Source organism: Ochlerotatus camptorhynchus, unplaced genomic scaffold, assembly GCF_037179485.1.
Source record: "Ochlerotatus camptorhynchus isolate MF236.1 unplaced genomic scaffold, CSIRO-AGI_Acam_v1.1 ptg000526l, whole genome shotgun sequence".
Lineage (NCBI taxonomy): Eukaryota > Metazoa > Arthropoda > Insecta > Diptera > Culicidae > Ochlerotatus > Ochlerotatus camptorhynchus.
Window position 1 is genome coordinate 81,214 of NW_027041010.1, and position 27,088 is coordinate 108,301.

The following is a 27,088-nucleotide window of genomic DNA, read 5'->3' on the forward strand; positions in this document are numbered from 1 at the left end:
CATTTTAAATTGAATTAATCTCACTGAGCAGAAACGGGGAGAGATGGTTGTTTTATTATTTGTTTAATGACAGTGGGAATTCTTAATGGAGGTGATTTGTTTTTTAACAGTTTTATTTCAGCTCATGAAGGACCCTGGATTCATCTACGTGTTTTACGGTGGACATAACTGGTGCTGGTAGAAAGCCACAGTTTGTTCCGTGTAATAAAGTATCCAAGCGACAAAATAAACCACAAGGGAAACCTGCAGGATATGCGACTTGCCAGCATAGGCGTGCTCTGGGCAGAAACTTTTAGTTGGTATCACATTTCTCTTTGAGTTGTTTCTGATCTCTGGAAACCAATTGCTTTCAATTTGGATGTCTGGAAGACTGTAACATTTTTGACTTTGAATGAAATAAAATCCAACAAAGTTACATCCTTCCATCCGGGCACCAAACATTTACCATCATTAGCTATGGTGGAAACATATCGTGACGAACATTTCTGGGTGGCCAGTGAATTTTCATTTTAAATTCCCAGTATTTACCAGATTTTCCCGGGGCTAATCTTAAAAATTTCCCGGATGTTCGTATTCAGCAAGAAAAGAAAATATTCAATAAATTTGGGATTTAATAAAATTTCCAAGATTGGTTATTATACATATGTTTAGAGTCTTACACTATGAAATACGTTCAAAATTTTCTACTCTAGAATTAGAAAAAAAATCAATCTGAAACTGAGAAAATATTCAACATTTGAGATCTTGTAAAAAATTTTTAAGACTTTGGAACTTGACATAACTTTCAGGGATCTAACAATTTTAAGATTTTCTATATACTTCTGCCGATAATACCTATGCAAATGTAGGGTATATTTAAAAGGTATTAAAGAGTTAAATCAAAGGTAACGCTGAGGAGGATTTCTAAAAAATCCTGGGAAAAATTCTAAAGGACCTCTGTCCAGAATTCAGAGAAAGTTTTGAAATAGATTCCTAAGAAATTCTTAGGTGAATTGCAAGGTATATTTGGGGGGTTGAAAGTAAGTTCTGAATTCATAGGTGATTTTGAAGAGACTTGTTTTTGAATCGTGAGGTTGATTGATACCAGATGAATTTAAAGGGTGTTCTGAGGATAATTTCAAAGGAATACTGAAGAAGATTCAACGAGAACTTCTAGAGAATTCCGAATAAAATATCAGAAGGATCATATTCTGACAATAATTACAAAAAATGGAGCGTAATTTCAATGAAATTCTTAGGAAATTATCAGGAAAACTCAGACGCCAATTCCAAGAGATTTCTGGTGAGATGTCCAGAGGATTTTCGAGTTTAATTTCAAAAACTTTAAAATTAGTTTGTATCGAAAATTAAAATTCAAAGTAAAATAATTGTTTATCCTTTAAAAATACAACCTATAATTTAAGCGACCGACGACCGTATGCTAAAGTTTATGAATATTTGCCAGTTCTTCCATCGAATTCCAGGTTTTGCACAGTTTTGCCGGTAGATTTTCAAATTCTCGGTTATTTCCCGGTTTTCCCAGTTCGCAGACCACCCTGACATTTCAAAAGGTCCTATCTGCTTTGATCAATTATCATCATCAACTTCAACAACATCAAAACATTCCCTGTTGTATTTGACGTTTTGGACGCTAGATAAGAACCGCTTTATTCAAAAAATGTTGCAAAAATAGCACAAAAAGAGCAAGTCGATGATGGAAATTGGCCATTGCATATAATATATTTTGAAGCTGTTGATGAAGTTGAGCCGTTTGTTGATCGTCTATCTCTTATTCTGGTTGATGACAAAGTAGCTGAACTCGAATATAAATTTCCATATGATGCACATTAATTCTTGCTTTAAAACCGTGTTTCCGGCTTCATCGAACCGCTCAAAGATGAGCTCGGTAATGAGTTGAAGCTTAATACCGTTTCAATTGAACTGTTTAATGTTTTATTCATACTCTTAACTTCGGTTTTAAAAATTTCCATCTCCGCTTCTACTGGTTGATTCACGTATCTCACTTTGTTAGGGCCTGTTCACAAATTACATTGCACAATTTTATACTCGCCCCCTTCCCAATATATATTCAACATAACACATTTATAAATTCCCTCACCCCTTATCCCTGGTTTAAGGCGTAACAATGAAATCTTTCTCAAGTAAAAGAAGAAAGAAAATTGCATTTATATTTGCGTTCATAAAATGTAGGGGAAATGGCTCTAATGTTGGCCAATGGATCTAAGATTAAGCTCATCACTTAAAATCTAGATGAACGCGTCATTGGGACGGTACTAATGGATATTTTTGGTCGCTATTGAAAATTTAGTCGATCAACTGTTTAAAGACAAACTTTAAAAAAGCGTTAATTTGAAAATAATTACGTAGAATGGTTTTGGAATTGCAAAAAGCTTTCAAAGTCTGTCTTGAAACATATATCAAATCCCAGATTACTTGTATGCCTGTTATGAATGTATGCCTGAATTAATCTGGAAATGCTTTAAGAACTCTTCATAGGATTTCTTCAAACATTTCACAAGAATTCCCTATCTTCTTATAATTTCTTCAACAATTTTCTCATATTTCCATTCTTTTATAGTTTTCTACATCACACTTTAATGCCATGAAAGTCTGGTCAGAGCTTGGAGTTCTCCTGAAATGCCCATAGATATATTTGATTCTCTTTGAAGTTCTCCAAGGAACTGCCTTGATTCTATTTTTATGCATTCTCTTGGAATTATCTATAAAATTGCTCTTAAAATCTCTTCAAAAGTCGATTCCATTGGAATTCTTCTTAGAATTCTACTAGAATTCCCTTGAAACTGAAACTCTTCTAATAATTCTGTTTAAGGCATCCGCAGAATTCAATTCACATGAAATTTTTCTTTGAATTTCCGAGTCCAGTTCCATGCCAAATAGAGTTAAAAATATTTTTTTTGACTAAACCTTCTCTGATTTGTATGAAACTTTGCATAATTGCATATTTCTGGGAAAGATAAATAAGGTATTTTTTAATAATTAAATTTAATTATTTTAATAATTAAAATAAAAAAAACATGTTACATACTGACATATTTCAAAAAGCGCGTCTTCAATATTTATAAATAATTAATTAAATAAAGCTCATGAAAAATGCAAACTTATGGAGCATTTAAAACTATAGACACTTGAAAATTGATAAAAATCTAAGAAAATCAACTTTTGGTCACAATTTTAAACTTTTTGTAAACAAAATTTTTATTGTAATTCATATACATATAACGATTAAGAATGTTTCAAATATTGTTTTCTGTTTAGAAAATGCATAAAAATGCGAACTAGCAAAAAGTTCAAAAATGTGTCCAAAAGTTCTTGTTTTAAATATTCCAAAAAATTAGCTTTTTTCTTTAAAAAAAAATTACAGTTAAAAATACACTTTTTTAAATGTATTACTATACAAACCCTTCATGTATATTTTTCCCAGAAATACTTTATCTTTCTCTACAATTTTATCTCAAGACGTCATTTCGATAAGAGTTGACGTTTTCGTACTACAATTTATTAAAAAAATTGAAAAGAATTTTGAAAAAAAAAATAATACAAAATGGCCGAACTTTTGTAACTTCAAAATTTTCTTGAGGTACTCTTAAGTTATGCTCAGAAGTCTGTATAAATTCTCTTCTTCCCTTTGAATTATCCTTAAAATTAAATTCGAGTTCTCGTCACAATTCCCAAACTTTCCTGATAATCATCTTGAAATTCAAGACACTTGCAAAACAAGCTATCGCAATACAGTACCAAACTAAAACACTGCCGCCGAAGACCGTCACGTATTTATGTATTTAAGTTTTTTTTCCTCATAATAAGAGCTGCTAATATTGTGCTTCTGTGAATTCTGAAAATAGCAAGCAATGATGTTGTAATAATACCATTTTTGATAAGAAATGGTTTAATGTGTAAATTGAGGAATTAGAACGAAAAATCACACTATCACATAATAGTTATTTGATAATATTCGATTTGCTCGAATGTTGTTCTACCGTTTGTGTTGTGTGAGAGAGACGACGGTGGAGCATGATTGTACAAATACAAACAGACTGTCGCGCACGACAACGAAGCGAGTGTAGTAAAAAGACGTCAACCGTTTCAATTCTATGATCTAGACATTTGTTCGCTACATCTCCTTGTTCGATGAGATCGATTGTGTGAACACTGCAGAAAACCCTCGAATTGTTAATAAATTTATGAAAAATGTTTATTAGGGTGCAGCACAACCTCGCCTTGTTGATGTAGAACAACCTGAAAGAAGATTTTTTTAAAGATTGATTCATCATTTGAGGGTTTTCTGCAGTGTTCGGAAAATCATTCTTAAATCTCATTCGCTTAAGATTTTCATGCATTTTCATGTACTTACAGTGTCAAAAATTCATTCCTCCTCAAAACTTATAAAATCCGGTCAAACATTGATGGCATGTACATGAATATTTCGTTAGTTTTCCAACGAGTAGTTCATTATTAAGAACAATGAGTAAAGTCAAAATATAAAGGAATTAAAGTATGATCCGAAAACCCATCGGTGTTTTTTGCGCAGATAAACTAAGCAAAGCAAAACTCATTGATTTTTCTGAACACTAGTCTTCTAATAGACATTTAGAATCCCCTCGACGTATCCAGAATGGCAATTAGCAGTCCAGTTTCGTACATTTTACTATCTACAATAAATTTTTGATCGTTGCACATCCATCCATTCTTGATTTAAATGTTGATACCAGTGAAAGATTTCTTGCCATATTGACCAAATTACTTTTAACATCTTTACTGGAAGAATTGACCCTCACATAAACCTTAATCAAAAACATTTTCATTTTTTGTCACTCACAGCTAAAATAAAGTAGTGTAAATTTCCGTTACTATGATGCACATAAATGGAGCGTCATAAATCATACAAATTTACATTATAAATCGTGTAAATTTCTGAGCCATGTCATGCAATATTCCATATATTGTACGCAACTTTCCACCTTTGTTTGCAACATTTCTTGCAAGCTGCTAGTTTACGTGAAAAGGAAGTTTACATGCATGAATGTTTGCATGCATGGATGTTTACATCACCAGTAAAATTCAGATTTTTTTAGTGTGCTGATAAAGTTTTACCTGGTTGCACAAATTGTAATTTCGTGCATTTTGATGTTATCCAGGCGATTTAGGATGTATATTAGGTTGATTAAAAATATCTCGATCAATTCTAAATTAGCTTCTGATAATTATTTCAAATCTCCAGCGAATTGGATAACTACACACCAAAAAATTCTGAATTTTACTGGCGATGTAAACATCCATGCATGCAAACATTCATACATGTAAACTTCCTTTTCACGTAAACTAGCAGCTTGCAAGAAATGTTGCAAACAAAAGTGGACAGTTGCATACAATATATGGAATATTGCATGACATGCCTCATAAATTTACACGATCTTTAATCTAAACTTGTATGATATATGACGCTCCATTTATGTGCATCATAGTAACGGAAATTTACACTACTTGATTTTAGCTGTGTAGAACCAAAATGAGAGGGATATAAGTGAAATTTAAAATGGTTCCATAACAATTCCAATACAAGTTTCAAACCATTTCTGTGACCCCTAAACCTTCATCAATCTGTACCATTTATTGCACATACAGTAATCCCTCTAATTTTGCAGTGATACCGTTCATCCACCGTTGTTTATCGACTGTTCTTCAGCCAATTATGCTTTTTTTTTTGGTTTTAATTCGTGTCAACCATAAACTAGTTATCTACAGACAATCTGCTCAATTGGTTGGGGACAGCCGAGAAATAGCGGTGGAAAATAGAAGAATTACTGTACGTATATTTTGGGGTTATGAGACAAACTGGAGGGTGGCCTATAAGAAATCCAACACTTTTTTCAAAATGATACACCCTAACTACCCTATAATGTTACAAGGCTATCTTGATGACGTTTTTTTTTGTTATAATTTATAATTTGAATAACACCATTGTAACATGTTACAACTCTGTAGTCTAAACAAAACATAATGCACATTTATATCCAGCATAATCAAGGAGATAACGTTTTGGAGAATTCTCTAATACCATTACATGGCTTTATTTAAACGTAGGATGCCCCACGAATGTCTATAGTTATGCATTCATACAACAAGCTGATCTTTTTTTTTTCCTTGATTTGTTTTCCGTCGATCTTGTTTTCCGTGCTGAGCACAAATGCTACCTATCGACCCATCAACTCAACTCATGAACCGGGGATCAACGGCTTTACTTCCCTTCCGAAGGAAGGCGTGATCAGAGATGTTATGCCTCAGAACATCCCAGCGGTGCCGACTGGGATTGAACCTAGGCCTGCTGGGGAGAGAGCCAATCACGCTTACCACTACACCACCGGCGCCGCTAACAAGCTGATCTTATTTTTATTCAATAAGAAGTGTTGCTTGCGACTGTCAATCTTGCAGATTTGGCTCAAAATGTACGCAAACTTTGCCGAAGACAGAAACCCTCCATATTACCAGGATCTCTAGATATCTAAGATATAACAAAAAATGCTCATTTGCGTATTTGAGAATCATTTAGTGGGTCCATAAAATAAAGCATCAATTCTTTTGAAGACCTTGTATATCTGAACAGAAGAACAGCAGAAAGAAACAACATCCCATAATATGAAAATCTCATGGAATAAACAACGCCTTCAAGATGTTTTTTTTCCTTGATATGTTTTCCGTATTGAGTACCAATGCTACCGACGCCAGTGAGCATCTCCCACACCTGGACTCTACTTATCGACCCATCGAACTCATGAACCGGGGACCAAGGGCTTTACTTCCCTTCCGAAGAGATGTTATGCTTTCGAAAACACGGCAGCGCCGACTGGGATTGAACACAGGCCTGCTGAGGTGAGAGGCAATCACGCTTACCACTACACCACCGGCGCCGCTTATCTTCAACATGTAAATAAATAAATAATTGTTCCAGTATCTTCAAGCAGATTTCATCTCGGATAATTTCGGATATAGATTTCCAGAGGATGCCCCCTAAATAATTTTACGAATTGTTTTGCAAAGTCGCTTGCGGTCCAATCAAGCCCAAGATAAAGACAAAGGGTTAACAAAATCACAAGTTCGAAAAACTCCTTCGCACACCTATGTTAGTATGCCGCTACCACAGGGTAGTAAATTTTTTCCAAACTTACACGGTCCCATTGCAGTGGAGTTAAACCATGACCGTTCGTTCCTAGTCCCCCTCTCCTCCCCCACCTCAGGTGTCCTTTGGTCAGTCACTATCCAGCTCTGCTGTGTGGGGTGTGGTAGAAAACTTCCCCATGCGGAGCCGAAAAAGCTACTGTTATCGCCCATTATTTATAGCAATGCAGAGAAGTTAAATTCCCGGTGTGAATTTCCACACTTGCATATGACACCTTGCAAGTGAAAATTACAGACTGTGAGAACATATTCTGCGCCCGTGTCATGACACCATGGTGGTCATTCTTTTTTTTTCGTTCCTAAACCACCTCTACTTGTTCATACGAGCTGTTTCAAACAATCGTTTCTAGTGTAACTTTAGTAAACTTGTGGTTGACGCGCCAAATTCCACACTCGCACATCACATTAAGGTAATTAACGGGGGGCCATGGTGATAAAGCAACTGAGTTATTATGACCCAAAGTAGTTAACGATAGGGATTCCTCTCCAGTCGAGTGCTGTTTTGATGCTTTAATTTCAGCAGCTGCCGCACAAATAAAACCTCGATAAGTGTTTGATTTACACTTCACAAGAATGGGAAAATTGTGTGAAAAAGAACGACCAGAACCACTTAAGGAGCAGAGTGGCTTTGTCGCTATATTGGGGCTTGATTGTGAGCGAAAAGGGACGGGTACAGTGGCACACAGCTGAGGACCTTAATACTCTGGAGGCGAGAAACAGTTACTCGAAGAATCGCACTTGCAGCATGAGTTTTCACAGTCACGTTTTGGAGATGTTATTTTCGTGCCAAGCGAAACGAGATTGTGGATTATTATCCGGAAAGAAAAGCGAATAACATTCAACGAGAATGGAATGAACAAGGAAATCGATTTAACCGGGATGATGTTGCAATCGGTTGAAAACGGTTGGTTTTTATCGTGAATCAAGGCTGATCGATGAAATAAAATTGATCAAAATGCAAAACATTTTTTGTTCACGTTTAAGCCGGACGCAATATGGCTGAATAGGTCACATGGTCAATTTTTTATAATGGTTAACTTTTCTGTATTGTTTTGATTTAAGGAAATAATTATAAATAATAAAAGAAGACAAAATCACGTTGCACCATGGACCAGAATTATAAATTACGCGAAACAAATTTTGAAAACATTTTCAAACCAACCGGATTTTTATACCTCTCAATCAATCTTTAAAGGTTTGTCATTAGATATTTTTGTTATTATGATAAACTATGATAAACAAGACTTGGAAATGCTTCGTTAGAGAGTTATTAGTTTTGTTGTTTAAATTGCATTTCTGGCCCATGATGTATCGTTGGAATTTTTTTCTTTGGTTTGTTTTCCGTCGATCTTGATTCCCGCACTGAGTACCAATGCTACCGACGCCAGGGGGACAGCTCCCACACCTGGACCCTATCTATCGACTCATCAACTCATGAACCGGGGACCAACGGCCTTGCTTCCCTCAGAAAAATTGATTAGTTTGGTGCAACAATAATTACTGGCATGCTAAATCATGTTTCGAAAATGACCAATTTCCTATTAATTTTTGTATGGCGTCCTTATATTTATTTCCGAAGGAGAAAACCACATTTCCATTTATTTCTCCTACTTACATGATGCAATTCGAAAGATTAGGCTCATATTGTAGCATGATAATGTGGTTTTCAGACACACATGTTATGGAATTCTGATTCTTTGATTCGGGAGGAGCCATGGCTTTTAAAGTGTCCTTTTATTAATTTCTACTAGTGTATGATCACTGAGCTACTTTTCCGTAATGGGAAGATGCCAAATCAGGCCAAAACTACACAGTAAAATTATTTTAGTAAAACGCACGGTTTTTTTTAATAAACGCAACCAAATAAACCCAACACTGTACCAATAATTGATAAATTTATGTCGATTCAGCAGCCAGAGATTCAAAAACGTATCTCTTTTAAATTGTGCTGGTTTTTCTTAAATTTAAGGACATCTGTACGCTCAATTTTGATATACCGTATGCGTGATAATGTTTGCACCATAGTACAAATAAGTTTCCTGTTGCACCTGTGCATACAATACCTTGGTTTTCTTTGCATGCACGTAACCTATAGCTCAGACCGTAGTAGGCTGTGTATAAAAGAAAATGATTTACTTAGTTTGACAGTTGCACTATGATGAAGTGGCAGCGTATTCGCGATTTGTTTCAATCACCGTGGGAGTGTCCCGGTGGTCCAAAAGGCTTTTGGACCGAGAAAAGAAAGGACAACTATCCACGAAGGTGGCCACAGGTCGTCCGAGGTCAGCTCGGGTTCCGAGGGTTATCGCTGCTATCGAAAGGAAGATTCAGGTGAATCCAGTGCGTTTAACAAGGAACATGGGATCAGTGACCTTACGGCACGGAAGATCGTAAAGGAAGATTGCGGGGCGAAGTCGAGGGCAATGAAAAAAACTCACATGAATACCAACCGCATCCGGGAGCTACGATCCCGTATCAAATTCCAGAACCAACCGGTATATTAGTTCTTTTCCGGTAAAAGACGTGGCCGACGAGCACAAGAACGTGTATCTGACCAAGCATCCTGCTAGCGTTATGGTGTTTGGATTGGTGGCTTCCGATGGCAAAAAATGGACCCGGTGTTCATTCCAGAAGGCGACAAGGTCAACACGGAGGTCTGCATCGTGATTTTAAGTAAGTGTGTTCTTCCGTGGATCAAAGAACAGTACGGTCCGAAGCCAAATGTTGTATTTCAACAAGATGGGGCTCCGTGCCACACCTCGAACCGCACTCAGAGTGGTTGCAGGAACATCTTCCGTTCTGGGCATAGGATATGTGGCCGCCATCCAGCCCCGATCTTAATACGCTGGATTACTCAATATGGCGCGTCATGAAGGCTAAGGTCTGTTCTAAACGCCACCCGAGTACAGCAAACCTCAGACAAACATTGACCCGTACCTGAAGAGAAATGGATCCAGACTACATTATTAGAACCTGCCGTGCATTCCGTAACCGTGTGGAGGCCGTAATTGCAGCAAGTGGAAACTCGATCGATGATTAACATAGTTTAAGACTCTGAAACCCATCCCCCCTTTGGATAAATAAAAAAAATCCGAAAACGAAATTTTTGAGATTTTTTTAAATTTTGACACTGTTTAATAGTACAAACATTATCACGCGTACGGAACACTGTACTTTCGACTGTATCCATGGAATCCGATGACTCCAACTCTGCATACAATGTTAATCCACAGTACCATTATTATAGAACATGCATTGCTACTAATAGGGCAATTGTCAGAAGAAGCTATAGAATCGAGAAACAAATATTTAAGATTATACCACCAAATTTTTTCCAGAAATTTCTCAAGACAGGCTTGCAACATGGATGTACTGAATAGACTGCTGCTTAGTTCAGATCCTGTTATCACAGGTAAACAGCGTAATGATTATCATTTGTGAAAGTAAATAAATGTTAGGATTAATAAAAATCCCGCGGAAAAGTCAAGGGTTTTGACAACAGAAGCATTGCAAATGTCACTCCCAGAGGACTTCATGAAAGAAAGCGAAGATCGGCTGGAAAAATTAGAGATGGAAGAAACATATAAAACAGACAAGAAAATGTCTTCTCAAATTCAGAATGAGGTTTTCTTTCGTTTAATTTCATTTGTTTTTTTTTTACTTGTTGTTTTGTTTTTGTTTTTGAATTGTTGAATATTTAGTTGCTGTGTAATACTCGTTGAAATATAATTATTTTCTTAAGGTGAAAGTTGATGAAATCCACAAATGGCCGGTCTTCTGTTTATTTTGCCTTACCACATCGAATTTTTGGCGTCACGAATCTCAGAAACTACAAAGTTTTCGTGCATGAAATTGTAATGACATGTATGCTGCAGTGCAGCAAAAGAGTGATTAGAATTTGGTTCACGAAATCCTTTTAATTTCTGAGATCTGGGCCGCCAAAACTTCGAAGTGGCAAGGCAAAATAAACAAAATAGCGGCTATTTGTAGAATCCATAAACTTTTGCCTTAAATCTCAAATCTAAAGATAAATATCTTGTTCCTGTTCTTGTTAAAACGTAAAAAAAAATCTTCAATATTTTTTATTCTTATAATTCTATATATAATTATATTCTTAGCATCATAAGCGGATTTTCATGTAAATTAGCCAACTTTTATGTAATTTTGATTTATTATCAATTAAGCTAAAATTCTTATGCAGAACCAAACTATGGTGAATTTTGCGTGAGCAAAAAATATTTTTTTTCTTGAGACATTTCGAATGTCAAAAATGCTATTATTATACACATTTTTAACCATATCGCTGATTTCCGCATTTCCGCAAAAAGTTTGGCCTTTTGTTCACGCACAATTCAGCATATTTGTGGTTTTGTGTCAAAATTTCAGCTCAATTGATCATAACAGAACAAAGTTACAACATGTCAAATTTGGCATGTTCGTAAACAAAGTTCGGCCTTTCGTGCTTGTTTATTGACACAGGTGTAAGTGTATTTTTTTTATTTAAAGCATTATTAGTTCCCAACATTTCATCCTTTGACGGTCACTAAATCCCAAGAATACTTAACGATTTACTCATTAAAAAAAAAACATCATTATAACATGACCGTCTTCCCTCCAAAATATGACTCCGCCCTTTTTTGACCAATTTTTTTTTATCCTTAACAAATAAGATGTAAATGACACGTTGGAGCGGTTAAATATTTTTGGCCAGCTAGAATTAATGAATACCCCACTGTGCCCCCGAAGAACGCGTTACCCACTGAGCTGCACCCACCGCTTTTTCTCGGCGAGGTTTCAACCAGTCGGTCTGATTGTTTGCATGTGCACTGAATGAAAACATCCGCAGTTCTTCGACTGATTATAGTATTGCTCGAGCCCTCTAACAATATGCTGTCGAATTTCGGATGATTTCCTTATGGTTGAATTCGTCATCAATTGATGACCATCCATATGACTGTCCTCCAAATAAAGGATGATATTTATTTGAAAATTGTCTGTTAAACATACAGGGCTCAGAGGACAACAATTTAAGGATAAAGGGCGAACACGAAATTATTGCGACACATTCAACAGGGCATAACTTTTTACCATTGGGTAAAAATCAACCAAATTTTGCACACTTTCTCATTGATGTCTATTGTGTACATGCTGTCAAACTCGAAGTCGTGTTTTTCGATTCAACGAAAATGGAGGTGAACCAACGCGAGTTGAGAGAACAAATTCTTTAAAAACACCTGGAATTTCCTGACCTGTCGCACCGGCAGTTGGGAAAAATGCTGAACATTCACCATTCAACCGTCTCCAGAGTGTTGAAGCGGTTCCAAGAGCGGTTGACGTTGGATCACGGCAAAGGAGCTGGAAGAAAACCGGGACCGGAGAACAAAAAGACGGAGGGAAAGGTGAAGCGGATGATTAAAGCAAATCCCAACGTCTCAAGCCGTGATTTGGCTAAAAAGATCGGCATGTCGCAGAGCTACGTCCAGAATGCAAAGAAGAGAGCTGGACTACATACATACAAGGTACCGAACTTCCCAAACCGCGATGAGCGGCAACAATCGACGGCTAAAACTCGGGCACGGAAGCTCTACGAGAAGATGCTGACAAAATATGTCTGCTGTGTGATGGACGACGAAACGTATATAAATGCCGATTTTAAGCAAATTCCGGGGTTGGAGTTTTTCACCGGCAAGAGCAAGTTCGATGTGGACGACAAATTTAAGAAGAAGAAAATGTCGAAGTTTGCCTCCAAATATCTCATTTGGCAGGCCATCTGCTCTTGCGGACTGAGGAGTGAGCCTTTCGTGACAAAGGGCATAGTAAATGGCGAGTGCCTCCTGGAGTGGTATGAGGCCAATTCTGTCCATTTTGTTCCAAAGGACATGAATCCGCCAAACTGTCCGGAGCTGCGCCCGGTGGAGCAGTACTGGGCAATAATGAAGCGGGAACTTCGGAAGAGCAAGAAAACAGTCAAAGACGAGAAGGACATGTTAAGAAAATGGAAAAAAAAACTGAGAAACTGGTACCGGATGACACTGTAAAGACTTTGATTGAGGGCATCAAGCAAAAATGCGTTCAATTTTACACTCAAGGCTCCATCGATTAACTTTTCTTTTGATTTTTGAAGTAAATATATGTATAAAACTACCCTAAAATTTTGGTTTGATTCTAAACATTATAAGAAAATTGGCATGACATTTTCGGTGTTGCAATAATTTCGTGTTCGCCCTTTAGGATGACTTGCAAATGTTTTAGATTAGATTCAGCGAATCCAAACACATAAAGCAACCAACGATACAGACAAAACGGTTGCTACGACTACCATGACAAACTCGCTCTGTAACATAGCTCGATCCGAGTGGTAGAAGGATAATGATATATTGCTTGCCTGCTTTGTTGCAATATACACGGATGAGGAAATAGCTTGATATGAATCGAGAAAAGACATAACAAAAAAAATCCCATAAACACACGTGTATCATCTTCGGCTTTACTTCGTGAAGCAGCCTGCCAACAATTTGCTCGTTTCCTTCTACCACCCGAGTGAGTTGTGTCGCACGGGCTGCTTGTCATGAAAAAGAAAGAAGAAGAATTGCTTTGCACTTCTGACATAGCGTTATTATTCGGTTCGTTGATCGCTTGTCATTTTGTCCTTTGGAGATATTTTTGATTCCTTGATTAGATTATTAATTCGATTGTTCACATTTCCATATTTAATAACCATGAACAGCCATTAATCATGGATACAAATATTATTTGTTGGTAGAGGAAACTTTCTCCACCACGAAATAGAAAATCTACGGTTTCCACCCTTTACCAATGTTCGGGCCACTTCTGATAGCAATGGTTATGCTTCCACGTCGTTTGTCTACTCAAAGCTAGACTAACATTTGGAAAGGGCGGAATTCCAAAATCACCACATCGAGAAAATCGCTTCCGAATTTTAAAGACCTAAAAATAAATCCTATTTCAAGACTTTCCATTTTCTGGATCTTCCACCCTTTGAACTGCCAACACTGGTGATATGCTGTGGAAATACACCCTCGAGATTTTTTTGTTTGTTGTGCCGCCTTGGTTATTCGTTCGCAAATTTTGTGAGAGAAGATTTACGCCCGGAGATTTTTTGGTCTTCTTTTTTGTTCGTTGTTAACTTTTGAAATATCAATCGGATGCATTTCAAATAAATCAGGCGTGAATAGTTACTACAGAATCAGTACGTTTTGCATATTAAAACAATGTAATTCGAAGTTTTGGTGCAGGACGTAGCAACCAAATGTATTATAAAGTTGAAAATTGGAAATACGCCATGTGAAAGGAAACGTTTTTGATGATTTGGAATGATATTTTCTTCTAATTGTTCGTGTTTATCCAGTAGTTTGTGAACTTTTCTCTCTATATGTGGCAAAATATGGTTTGTTTACATTTTGGCTCTTCCGCCCCTTTGAAATGTTAGTCTAGAAAGCATCATCGTTTTGAATGATTTGCGTTAAGGGGCTGAACCAATACCAAATGCATTTGAATTTAAGATCACTATCATTCTGCAGAGAACATTACGCATTCCAACTGAAGGCCCTATCCCTTCTCATAACAATGTTCATCCTGTATTCGAGAGGAAAATCATCTGATTTCAAAACAACCGTCATCCGGTTGCAGCTATCATTAGAAAATGCGATTTCGATGTTTCGATTTGAATGGTCTGAGGTTTCATTCGAACAGAGGACGGTGGTTTGTTACAGTGTGAGTAGTGCCAATGGAGAACTACACGGATAGAAATCTCCTTATATCTTTTGGCAAATTTCTATTGCTGATTATTCATAAAATGTAGAAGTCAACTAATGAGCAGACGCCTTGCAAAAAGTTAATGAAGACCATGTGTCAAATGAAATGTATAAGCGGTCACACATACCTTTTATGCATTCTTATAGGACGTATGTGGTTTGTCTTATGGAATGTATAAGGCTAATGTTTTGGCAAAAATGTATAAGTGAAACACATGAATAAAATAATTGATTTTCGTTTCGTGTAGTCACTCGCAGAATATCAGAGTGCTTGGTTGAAAACCCACCGAAACAAAGCGGTGGGTAGAACTTAGTGGGTAACGGGTTCTTCTATCAGTTTTCAAACAAAATGTTGGAACCAAATTCACATATGGAAAATCAATGAGCATAAACAGGTAAGGCCCAGTAAATATGTCGTCTCTTTTGTTCTCCGGCTGATTAAATGGATGACGGAGTTTGACGTCACACTCCTTCAATCGTTTAATCAGCGGGAGAACTAAAGATATCATAAATTCACTGAACCTTACATATTTCCATCTCATTGATTTTTAGTAGGTCGATTTGACAGCACATCCCGCCTCTGCTTTCAAATGTTAATTTTGTGTGTGTATTTGTCCCGTGCTGAGTAACTAACATTTGAAAATGGCGTATTAATATGAGAAGTCGTTAATATCGCATGATATTTCAGAGATATCAATTCGCAGTATTCTGCAGCAAGTTGTGTTTTAACAAGCCCTAAAAGTTACGTCAGAACGGTGTATACGAGAAATTGAAAACAAATGATTTAGATCTTAAAAACTACATGTTTCAGGTACATCCTCATTGAATTCCGTAAAATTACCTTTAAATGAGAATGTTAAGAGACAGACAAAATGATTCTTTAACAAAAATGCTTGAAATTAACTCAAATACAACTTTACTCAACAACGTGTGCCTTTATTTTCAAAAATAATAAAGTTAAATTTTAAATATCTACTATTTTAGACCACTCTAATGTTTACAACCACCAAAAGAAGGAATTTTCGAAGCACAAATAATTCACCTACGACACCAAACGTCTTAATATTACAGTAAAAACTCTAGGACTACTATTCCTGCAAATTATCATTCTGGACCACTGTGCATTGCTTATCACACAATTTTTGGTTGAGTATCCAAAAAGTTATTTAAATTTTCATTAATGATGATAGAAACCACCCGAGGTCTCAAATCGTGAAATACGGAAAGGTTAAGCATGTCATTCGAGATAAGTTTTCTGCTGAGCTGGACCTCGACATGCACACAGGTGTGCGAGGTGTTTGTATGGACATGGAGAAGAAAATTCCATCAGCGCTTCAGTTCCTCAATTGAATAGGGAACATTTCCTACGTTGGGATCAAGAACAGGAGATATGACAAATGAAAGGGATGTTTCAAGACAATCAATTTAATAATGGCAAATACTATAAATATTAATATTGACCTAATCTATTGCTGCAGTCTTCTATAGGATTGGCTTAATTGTATTTTAAGCTTGGGGTGGTCTTATTCCGTATTCTCCTATGAAATCTTAGAAAAAAAATTAAGTCACAGAATTTTGAAAGTCCTACAATTCTAAAATGTCCCAAAATGTATTCAACTGTTTCAAACAATAAATCCAAATCCTATTTTTTTTATATTTGGGCTAATGAATCATTCGGCTATGGTCCCAAACCGATTCAATGTGCTTTGATGAATATCTTTATCATCAAGTACCTACATCACCAATTGTAATAAAGTTCGCATACCGTCATGTCGATGAGCCTTCAATGGAGACGCTTTATACTTTGTGAGCATTTTGTTATTTCTGGAACACATTACACTAATTCACTTCCTCTCGCTTTCCCAATCGTATGCAATAATCCCCCTCTGTACTCAGTAGCAAATCTAATGTGACACATTCGTTGTTTTTTTTTCTCTTTCCATTCTCCCCATTATCTCACAACAAAGTTTCGATTTGCTAAGCAAAATAAATGCTGGATAATGGAATCCTTGACTGTTTTCTTTCCATCTTCTGCTTTGGTGGTTGAATATTTGCACAACCCTGTTGGGTTGCAACAATTTCTCGTCGAATGGCAAATGGTCAAACACATAGAGGCAAAGTGGAACGGATTATCGTCAGACAGTTTGTGGCAGGAGGACAAGGGGTCCGACTGGAAATCAAACAAGACTAATTCAGCTGATGAGTAAATGCCAATACTCGGTGGGATGCACCCCACCCGAGTCAAACCCAATCAACCGACAACCCCGACATAGTCAACATTGTTACTGGTTGTATTTGCTGGTGTGGTGGAGTTTGGTGTTTTCAGGTTTGTTGATGAGTTGGTTTCGAATTACCAGACCAGATTTGATGGGTAATTAATGTGGTGTCAAAGCTTTGCCCTTCACCCTTTTGAGGTTAGTGAACGAAACTATTCATGTGAAATTCAATATGTTTAAAGATATTCGCTAGTCCATCAATAAAGCGTTTAATATTTAATCACACCAACTGGATTGGATGCGAAAAATCCCTACGAGGGAAATCAAATCTAACGATCTGAAAAATTAAAAAAGGCAGCTCTATTACGCGTAGGAGAGGCAAACGAAGAGGGAACACGAAGGTGGCCAATTGATGATCCTACTAGGTTCCTAGCCTTGCCACCATCGCGTGTCTGTGCCATCGTAGGCTTCCTGGCTGGAGAGCGATGATGGTGTAAGCCTTTGACTATGGGCAATGGTGGTATTAGTATTATGTATGAAGCAAAGCGCGTACCTGTGTTGAAATCAACGGCAAACTCCTCCATCTCGTTACCCTTCACGATGCTGTAGATCAGCTTCCGACCCAGCGGACTTTCCGCCTGAATTGCTACCGAGAGCGGTGAATGTAGTTCGATGTTTTCCGCCACCGTGTCCGAGTAGAACTGCTTGCTGAACACCGGCATCGATTTGTCAATCACCTGTGCGGGGTAGTGGTAGAAAGTGAATGGAAAGAGGAAGAAAGGATGCATGAGAGATTGTGAATCAGATTTTGTTAGCAGACTCGTAGCAGAATCATTGATTGAACCATGGAAAATTGAAAAAAAAAAAATACATTTCGTCGTTCCTAAAATTAAGAGATGGCAATGTTAGAAAAAAATAATTTGCGATTCCGCAAAATTTCCAGAGAATATTCAGGTTCATCCATCCTTATTTGAACTGTGCCCAGAGCCGTATTTCGGCTTTGGTCTTTTGTCGGTGAGAATTTATTTTAGCGCATCTGTTACGTTCTTAGGTTTTTTTGAATGTAAACTTAAAGTTATTAACGCCTTATTTAAATTTTTATCGGTTTTAAAGGTTGAACACGAAAAAATCCGGATACATTAAAAACGCTGCCATTAAGGCATGTTCAGAGTATTTTTGACGAAGGACTACGTCTGTGATTTATATATGGGGGTAAACTTTGTGAAAACCGAAAATACAACATGTAACGAAATTATGAAAGATTTGGAACGTTAAGAACTGAGCTGCCCCTGGACCAATTTCATTAATTTTATCACCAATTGTTCAGAAATACTTCCACACATCGATAACAATTCTTCTGACTGTTGATTTTCAACAAGAAACTATTTAAAGAGTTGTAAATCTCAAGCATTGTCCAAAGCGTCGAAATAACTAACAAATCCACCAATTACCTACACCTCGATGTAGCATTGCTGCTTCCCCACCACAGACATCAGAGAGTCGTTAGTAGACGAAACAAGTCGAAGTGGCATTCGCCTCCGATCTTCATGGAGGATGCAATTGCGTAACATTTTGCACATTCATCGCCATATTCAGAACCACACGCCCTCAGGAACCACACAAAATGCTCTCTAGAGTTGTAATCTTGTAACCAAACTTGGAAGCAAGGGGGCAAGTGATTTGATCGATTCTCTTCATCGACTTGCTGTTTCGTTAATAACTCGACGGAAAACACATTCATTGACACGTTTGTTTTTCTGGATGATAGAAAAGCGTAACAGAAATAGTGCGTAATAGGTTAGTGAAGCCATGGTCATCAAAAGAGGAAATCGATGAAGATAATTGTCTGTCACCCCGCTGCTAAGTCGTCGTCATAGCAATGAAAACTAGCATCGTACCACTTTTGGTTCTTGGGTTATACTTGTTTGTTGCAATTCTGCTGTTCGACATCTTCGAAGAACCACCAAAAAACATGAAATTACACTATTTTCTAGCGATGCTTAATTTACAAATATTCGATTATCGATTAATAGCAAAGATTTTTCCAGCTATTTGATTAAATAATTATAGAATTTTCAATTATTTGAGCGCGTAAGTGACATCCCTTCTTTTTTCTACTCGTTTGATTTAGCGCAGTATAGAAAATTAATAAAAGTAATATTTTATCTGAACAGGCATAGAGATGAACCGTGACATGAAACAGGATCAAAAATTCGCCGAAAAAAGTTTTAAGCGTTTTTCTGCTGAAGGTTGTTACAATTTTCGAGATAATGCCGACAAAATGCGCCAGCAAATTTCTTCCTGTGTATCCCGTAAATCGCTACCAATTCTACAATACACCATCCGTTATACGTCCAGACCTCTCACGGCGTTATCAATAGAATCGTTATCGATTATGAAAGAATAAATCGATCTCCCTCTCGCACATCTGCACCAAAGAACAATATCCGTAAGGGACAATAGGTCGGCATTGTGCTAAAAGAGCAGCTAGAGTGTGGTTGGCTTCACCAAGTAGTGCCACAAAATTGGGTGATTGCCAAAAAGTGCATGTTGTGGTCCACCGAAATACCAAACCAGTAAAAGTGCTTGGCCAGGGACGGACACATCAACGGGAATGACTTTCCGGCAAGGTATGACGCATTCCAGATTGCAAACCCATTTAAATGCTAACATGCGCAATGCCATCACTTGAGGCCATCATCTCTGGAGTTAGAAGAGTATTCCGTTCGGGTCGTTTCAAATACCTTTTTACTCACAATCGAACGACAGGAGGTCAAGGCATCGTCATCAGTGTAGATAATCTGCAAGGTCCGATCAAGTGGGACGGAGGAGAGTAAAACGAAAATCGGAAAAGGCCTTGATCAGGTAAAGTCTATCACCAACAACATCTGATGACGTGATGGATCGATTAACGCTGTGTCGCTTCGTTAGAGGGCCTTTTTATTGTAGCTGGTTTGTACGCTGGCCATCGTACCCGGACTCCTCCGGTAGAATCCAGCCAACCACGCAGAACCACCTACGTCCTTGCCGTCATCAGAAGAGCACTTCTCCCTAGCCAAAGTATCCGAGGAGCCGTCGTGACGCAACGGGGGCCGAGACAAGCAGGGTAGAAGAACCGAGGATAGCGATAAGCTACCACGTATTGTTGGTGATCGCGGTGCATCGTCAATAGTGCATTGCAGCAGTAGTCGACCGAGCGGTTGTGCGACAGTGAAGTCGGAGTCGACAGTGAAGTCGGAGTCGACAGTGAAGTCGGAGTCGACAGTGAAGTCGGAGTCGACAGTGAAGTAGGGACACGACGTTGTCGTGCGACATCTGGCGGGGCAAAAAAGCTCGCCTACGGGACGTCACGTGCAGTAGTGCGACACCCACAACGGTGTTGAGGGTCGCGCGACAGCCGGCAGGGAACGAGTGACTACGGTAGCCGTGATGCAGTTGCAGCAGTAGTACGGGGCCCCCAACGACACGTGGTGCAAAGAAGACTAGCGTAAGTATGTAGAGTAGAATTAAGCACTAATGACATGCACATTATACCATTGAGTGGCAAGACCATCTTGCGCGACCACTTCGTACCTGATTGAGTTTCTTGCGAATGAAGTCATTTTCGTTTCATTCCTGGCCATCGGTAGCTAGCGCACCTTAATTGCTGTGAGGGGCTAGCCGGCCTGCAAAGAGTATTGAGCGGGAACCACTTCTCTCTATCGTGGTACCGTCACCGACATTAACACTGCTATTTTGACTTTAATTGCTACTATACTTCGAAGAAGTGTTCGACAATTCACCAACCAAATAGGAGATTGTTACAAGGTTAAGATACACCAACTTGTTGAGAGAAGGAGTTTAACGAGAAAAACTAAAAAGGGGAGAAGCTTTAGATGGGTGGACACTGATATTCTGCAGCCTTCCAACTTGTCGCAAACACCAGTTCAACCCCTGTCCAACCCCTGTGGGATTTTCCGGTCCGATTTTTTGACCCAGCTGCCTACACGTCATCTTCGTCTTCCAAAGGCTTTAAGCGTGTACTACTTTTTACGGTCACCAAGATTTTCCAAAAGAGTTAAATTTCTGAACATGTCCCAACTAAAATTCATATCAAAGGGGGTAATCATAGTCATACTAAAGAATATGAACTGAGAGAGCCCCGCTTAAATTCCCGCAGTTAACAAAGAAGATTTTTTTTATATAAGACCACGTAGTTCTACGTGACCATTGCGTACAACCCCATATGACTGTCAGTTAAAGTTTTTTTTTCAAAACATCATTGAATCAACCTGAGAGTGTATAGAATCACAGTAGGCATTGGTTGTCAGGATAAGTTCATTTGTTTACATCATGGCTTCACCGGAGCAAGCACGTAAACGGCGCCGGTGGTATAGTGGTAAGCGTGACTGCTTCCTCACCCCAATGGGTATGGGTTCAATCCCAGCCGAGGTCTGGCGGTCATCTCTGGTTACGTCTTCCTTCGGAAGGGAAGTAAAGCCGTTGGTCCCGGCCCATGTGTGTTGTGTATGGGTGCGGTATCCTACGCAGATGTGGAAGCTGCCTTCCTGCACATTCGATTGCCGTCAATGGATAGCAATCGATGTCCGTCGGTGATTGGCACTAGATTGCGGAACAGAGACCGACGTTAAATAAAGGAATGAAGAAGAGAAGAAGAAGCACGTCGCGATTGGATGTTGCACGCTCGAAACGAAAATCCTCGTCTATCCACTCGAGAGTTAGCAAAATTTTTGAATTTGTCGAAATCCACGGTGTGTGACGTTCTGAAACGGACTTGGCAAGCTGCCACTACTCAAATTCTACCAAACAGTGGTACAGCAAAAATGATGTCACAGTGGTTCCGAAGGAGATGAACCCGGCCAATACTATGGAACTAAGGCCAATTGAGGAATACTGGTCAATTGTGAATCACATACTGAAGAAAAATTGTGAAACTGCAATTGACCTGAAGGAATTCAAGTGGAAATGGAATTTGGCATCCAAGCAAGTGGGAACAGGGCTCGTGCAAAAGATGGGCCTTGCACGAAGAAAAGTTTAGCAATGGTGTGTGGTAAGAAGGAAGACTGAAACAATGGTATTACAATAGGCATAATACCAACTAATGTATAGCAGTTACATTGAACTATGAAAAATAAAACGCAGTTTTATACCCCAACAAGATTTTCGTGTCCGGATTTTTTCGTGTTCAACCTTTACGCCTTTTCTTGCTTGCCTATGTGTACTAACATTGCATCGAAATAAATTCTTATTCTGCATACAAAATAAACCACTGTCGACTTTTACAAGCCAGTTTTACTAGCAATATCTGTTGCAAGAATCATCCATGCCATTTAATTCATTGGTTATGGGCCAGATCTGACCAAATTGTTCAAATCGAATAGGTCGCTCAAGTTCCTGAAATGATCCCGAGGGATAATCCAAGTTCTCACAGAGGCAGTAGCACTTGTGGAAGTACGAGGGAGACCAGCGAGGTCGAAGGCGCAACTTCCATTGGAGGTAGTGTGTGGAACTATGCGTCGTGTGCATTTGCGATTAAGGTTTTCCTAATAAGTGAAGGTACATGACATTTGGTCTCGTCAGTGGAGATTATGTAGGTTGATCTGGACATTATTGACTGAGCATTGGCGACTATTTGTTTGAGCGGATAGAAGCAAAATTTCAACCTTGTCAAGATCATTAAAACAGCCGAAGAAACGTGGAATAAGTTACAGCGAGCATTTCAGGATAACGGGCTGATCTTGCAATCTGGTTTCCTGGACAAATTGACGTCAATCAGATTGTACCAGTTGGTGACGATTTAGAGATGAACTAGCCTAAGGCTAAAAATCTCTTTAATAAAGAATTAAAAAAAAAAAGTTGGTGACGACGACGGATGATTTAAGCGAAATTGGATTTCAAGCCAATGACCAATGGTTGGCCAATTTGCTGCTAAAAGGATTGCCCTAGTTCTTTAATCCGATGACTATGGGTCTTCAAGCATCCGGTATCGAGCTCAGCACAGATATTGTTAGGAGGAAGATTATTCAAAACGTCAAATTGTATTGGAAGAACTCCAGCGTTGAAGCTCGAGTCAGAACGTACGAAAAGTAGTGCTGATAAGAAGAATGGTACCAACTTCAAGTGCAAAAAGAAATTTTGCTGCTAAAAGTCAATAGAAGCATTGAAGATTTATTTTTTTTTGTTTCATTTATTTCATTCTTTCAAATCAAAAGGTGAGCTCTTATGTGCGTCGTCATTGACCGTGGAAACTGGGAAATAAGAAGACTGGTGTTCCGATTCCTGTGCAACTTCCAACATGATGCAAATAGCAGAGGGATTCATCAAATAATGGCTGACGAACAATTCTCAAACTGCCACCATCGACGATGAACGACGTGAACTACTAAAGAAGTACTGGACGGAAGCCTTGTCTACTGCCAGAGCAGTGTCCGACCTTTTGGCCAAGTGCCGCTTGGCCGAATGCCATTTGACCAAATAGGTAATTTGGTGATGATTGTAAAATTTTCAAAAAGGTGCATTGTGTTACTGCTGAAAAAGTGTGTTTGGAATAGTTGAACTATTCTATTACATTTTTAAGGATGACATACCATGATTTCTGGTGGATATAATCAAAGGTTTATCAAAATGGCATTGCTTTGGTATCGTTCATCAGCTGGAGTGGGAATCGAAGACTTTCTTGGTGGCATTGACAAGATGTCGAATCAACAAGGTAAATACTTGTAGGGGAGTTTTCTTTTTAGAATTATGATCTCGGAGGCGAACCAGCCTCAGGCTGAAAGCCTCGATAAAAAAGAAAACTTAACTTAACTTTTATACTCATGAGCAGTTATATCAATTTTTACTATTCTCGTTGTTTTTGACGTATTCGCATAATTTTGAATTTAATGAGATTTGAAGTTTCAAAATTATGAAGAAAAAATAAGATTTTATAAATTTAGCATATTATTCCTTCTTTGAAGTTTTACTGTTTCCTATATTTTAAGAACCAGTTATGTAACTTGCCATGAAATTTGATAATGTGTGATCCCGATTTGAAGCTTTAATGAAAAATTTATAAATATGGGATTTGATTGCAGTTTTTTTGAATCTGCACATGAGAAGTTTTTTTTTAAATAATCAGAACTCAGCCAAAGGGTATTCAGCCAAATCGCATACGATAGATGAGGAGATGAAAGTATATAGTTGATAGTTCCGTTAGAGTACGGCAGTTTGAAAATTGTACATAGAGAGTAGAAAACGAGCAAAGGCTGATACGGAGGAGATATCCCTCCCCAGGGGAGCTTGGTAAAGGAGATGATCAGCCAGATTCATACCTTCCTTAAAATTGACCTTTGATAGCTTTCTACTCTCTATATACAATTCACACTGCCGTACTCTAACGGAACTATCAACTTTCATCTACTCATCTATCGTATAAAATGAACACTTTAAGTCTGATATTTGACGTTCAGCAACTCCAACCATGAAGTAATACAAACATGATTAGTTAAAGTTAAAATTATGGTTTTATTTTTGATCGATATTGCCTATCATAAACTGTGCAATAAATGACGACTCATGCTGAAAAAAATGTTCAGCTATTTTAATTCTTCAAATTCGTTGAAATAACGCATATATTCCTGAACCAATCATTATTCCGCCGGACCAGTACTAACTATTGGCAATACGAAACAGCTCGCAGGGTACAGGAGATAGCTTTGTACCTACACTGTTCCGGGCAATAGTGGTACTACACAGAACTAAACCCGGTAGGTACGAGGCTGCGCAAATAAAAAAAAAAGACTCCCTCCCTAGTGGGTAAAATCCGATTGCTGGCAGAGGAGAGTTCCTGTACAGCTTCCAACGGCAAAGGCCATAAACGGGAGGAAAACTAAATCGCCGAACGGATGAAAAATAATCCAATATAGGCATGGTTTTATTACATTTTTATCCGCTCCTCTGGGTTACGCCTTTTCGAACGCGCTAGCAGGCCCTGTTTCAGAAAAGCTACACCAATGTGCAGGAATAGTGGGCGTTTGATCTAGCTTTTCATGTATAATTTTAATCTCCGTTATTGCTTTTGAAGAGTGGTTCTGACATTGCCGTGATGTTGGTTTTGAATTTTGGTTTTGGTAGAAGTTTCTTTTTTTAATCTTTTCACCGTGACCAATTAATTCGGAATGATATTCCACTGTGATTTCGAAACATATCACACTAGCTCAACTCGTTCGAAGTATAAAAATTGGATGAATTTTTCCTCGCACAAGTTCTCCGTCTGTGTAAGAATCATTGTTTTATGCAAATTCTCAATCGTATCCGAACGTCCAACCAGTCACCATTCCAACGCATCGGCCATTGATAGAGTTTACTCCATCGGTTGCCAGCTCCCATTCGTGTTCGATGGATGATCCCATTCAAGTTCAAATTACATCGGCTCAATTTCGATTGAATTTTCCCTTCGAATGGTGTTGGAAGGCAGTTCGAACGATGTGAACGAGGACGATGGAGTCCTGAATTTCCTACCACGCTCAAAGAGATTCTAATCTGTCGCTTGTTGTGCCTTCACAGAAAAACGACATGGCTTTACCGGGATTGCATGTCCTGTCGGTCCAAAACCACAAAGGGAGAAAATGAACGACTATATGTAGAATTTACAATTGACTTACCTTTACATGTACTGTGACATCCGTTGAGCATGGCGTAATGCCACCATCGTATGCGGATATCAGCAGTTCGTAGTCCCGGTTGTGTCCCTCGAGAGTCTGCTTCAGCGTCACTTCACCGGTCTTGCGATCTACTTTGAACAGTTCACCGTGCCCTCGTTTCATCTCATAACGAACTTCACCGTTCTCATAGCTGTCCAAGTCGAGAGCGTGCACTTTCGTAATTACTGAACCGCGTGGGTCATCTACTGATACAACCACGTAGTACGGTAGATTCACAAACATTGGACAATTGTCGTTGATATCCAAAATTGTAACATTCACAATCACATGTGCCACTCGTGGTTTCTCTCTATCCGGCAAATGCGAGCGTGCTTCAACAATCAGTTCATAATTATCACGCACTTCTCGATCGAATTTTTTCCCAGTCGTCTGAATCGCCCCGGATGTCAAACCAATTTTGAACAGATCAGTTGGATTCAAGATATTGAACTCAATGTGCTCATTTAGGTTCGATCCAATTACATTTACAACCGTAACAGTTGTTATTTTTGTACTATTCTCCAGTATTGAACCTTCGTAGATCGTTTTTTGGAAGATCAAGCCGGAATTGTCGGATGTTTCAACACTAATGCTTACGTAAGCCACTTTGGAAAACTTTCCATCCGATACGCGAACTCCTAGCTTGTAGAACGATCCAATACTCTCCACATCCCTGGTGGTAATTACTCCAGTGGCAGCATCGATCATAAACACCCCATCGCGATTGCCTTCGATCAAATCGTACCGCAAAGTGGAGTTCTCCGAGCTGTCCTGATCGGTTGCGTTGACCTGTATGACGGCTACGTTTTCATAGGTGGGAAGCAGAAGCGTAACGTTGTACTCCTTCTGGGTGAAGGCCGGAGCGCAATCGTTGACGTCGTTGACCGTGATGCGCACCTCGGCGGTAGTTTCCGACGTGAGACGAGGCTTGCCGAGATCAGTTACCTGGAAAAGGGTTGTATACAAAACAAATGATTAGTTCTGGGTTGGCTTTTTAGAAATTGATTGACGTTTCAGATTATGGAAACATTAAAATTCAAAACCATGATGAATCCCTCATTTGAATGAAGTACCACAGGGATTGTATGATTAGCTTCCTGGTTAATTATTACCTACTGGAACTGCCATCTAGTATCACCTTAGTGTTAAATTCAATACTTTCACTTTATCAAATATGTATACGAAATAGTGATACAGGTTGAACTCGACTATCGGTAAC

The 27,088-nt window shown here is 38.5% G+C and overlaps 1 protein-coding gene across 4 annotated transcripts in view; it reads right to left on the bottom strand.

Moving 5' to 3' along the window:
* The window catches only part of kug (kugelei), a 375,801-nt gene that overhangs the window by 59,238 nt on the left and 289,475 nt on the right, over positions 1–27,088 (bottom strand). For all 4 annotated transcript variants that reach the window (XM_065236080.1, XM_065236079.1, XM_065236078.1 and 1 more), the window contains 2 exons: positions 25,831–26,814; positions 17,739–17,922 (listed from right to left, as the gene is read on the bottom strand). In XM_065236080.1, the coding sequence (XP_065092152.1) occupies positions 17,739–17,922; positions 25,831–26,814 (1,168 nt within the window). The remainder of the gene's footprint in view (positions 1–17,738; positions 17,923–25,830; positions 26,815–27,088) is intronic.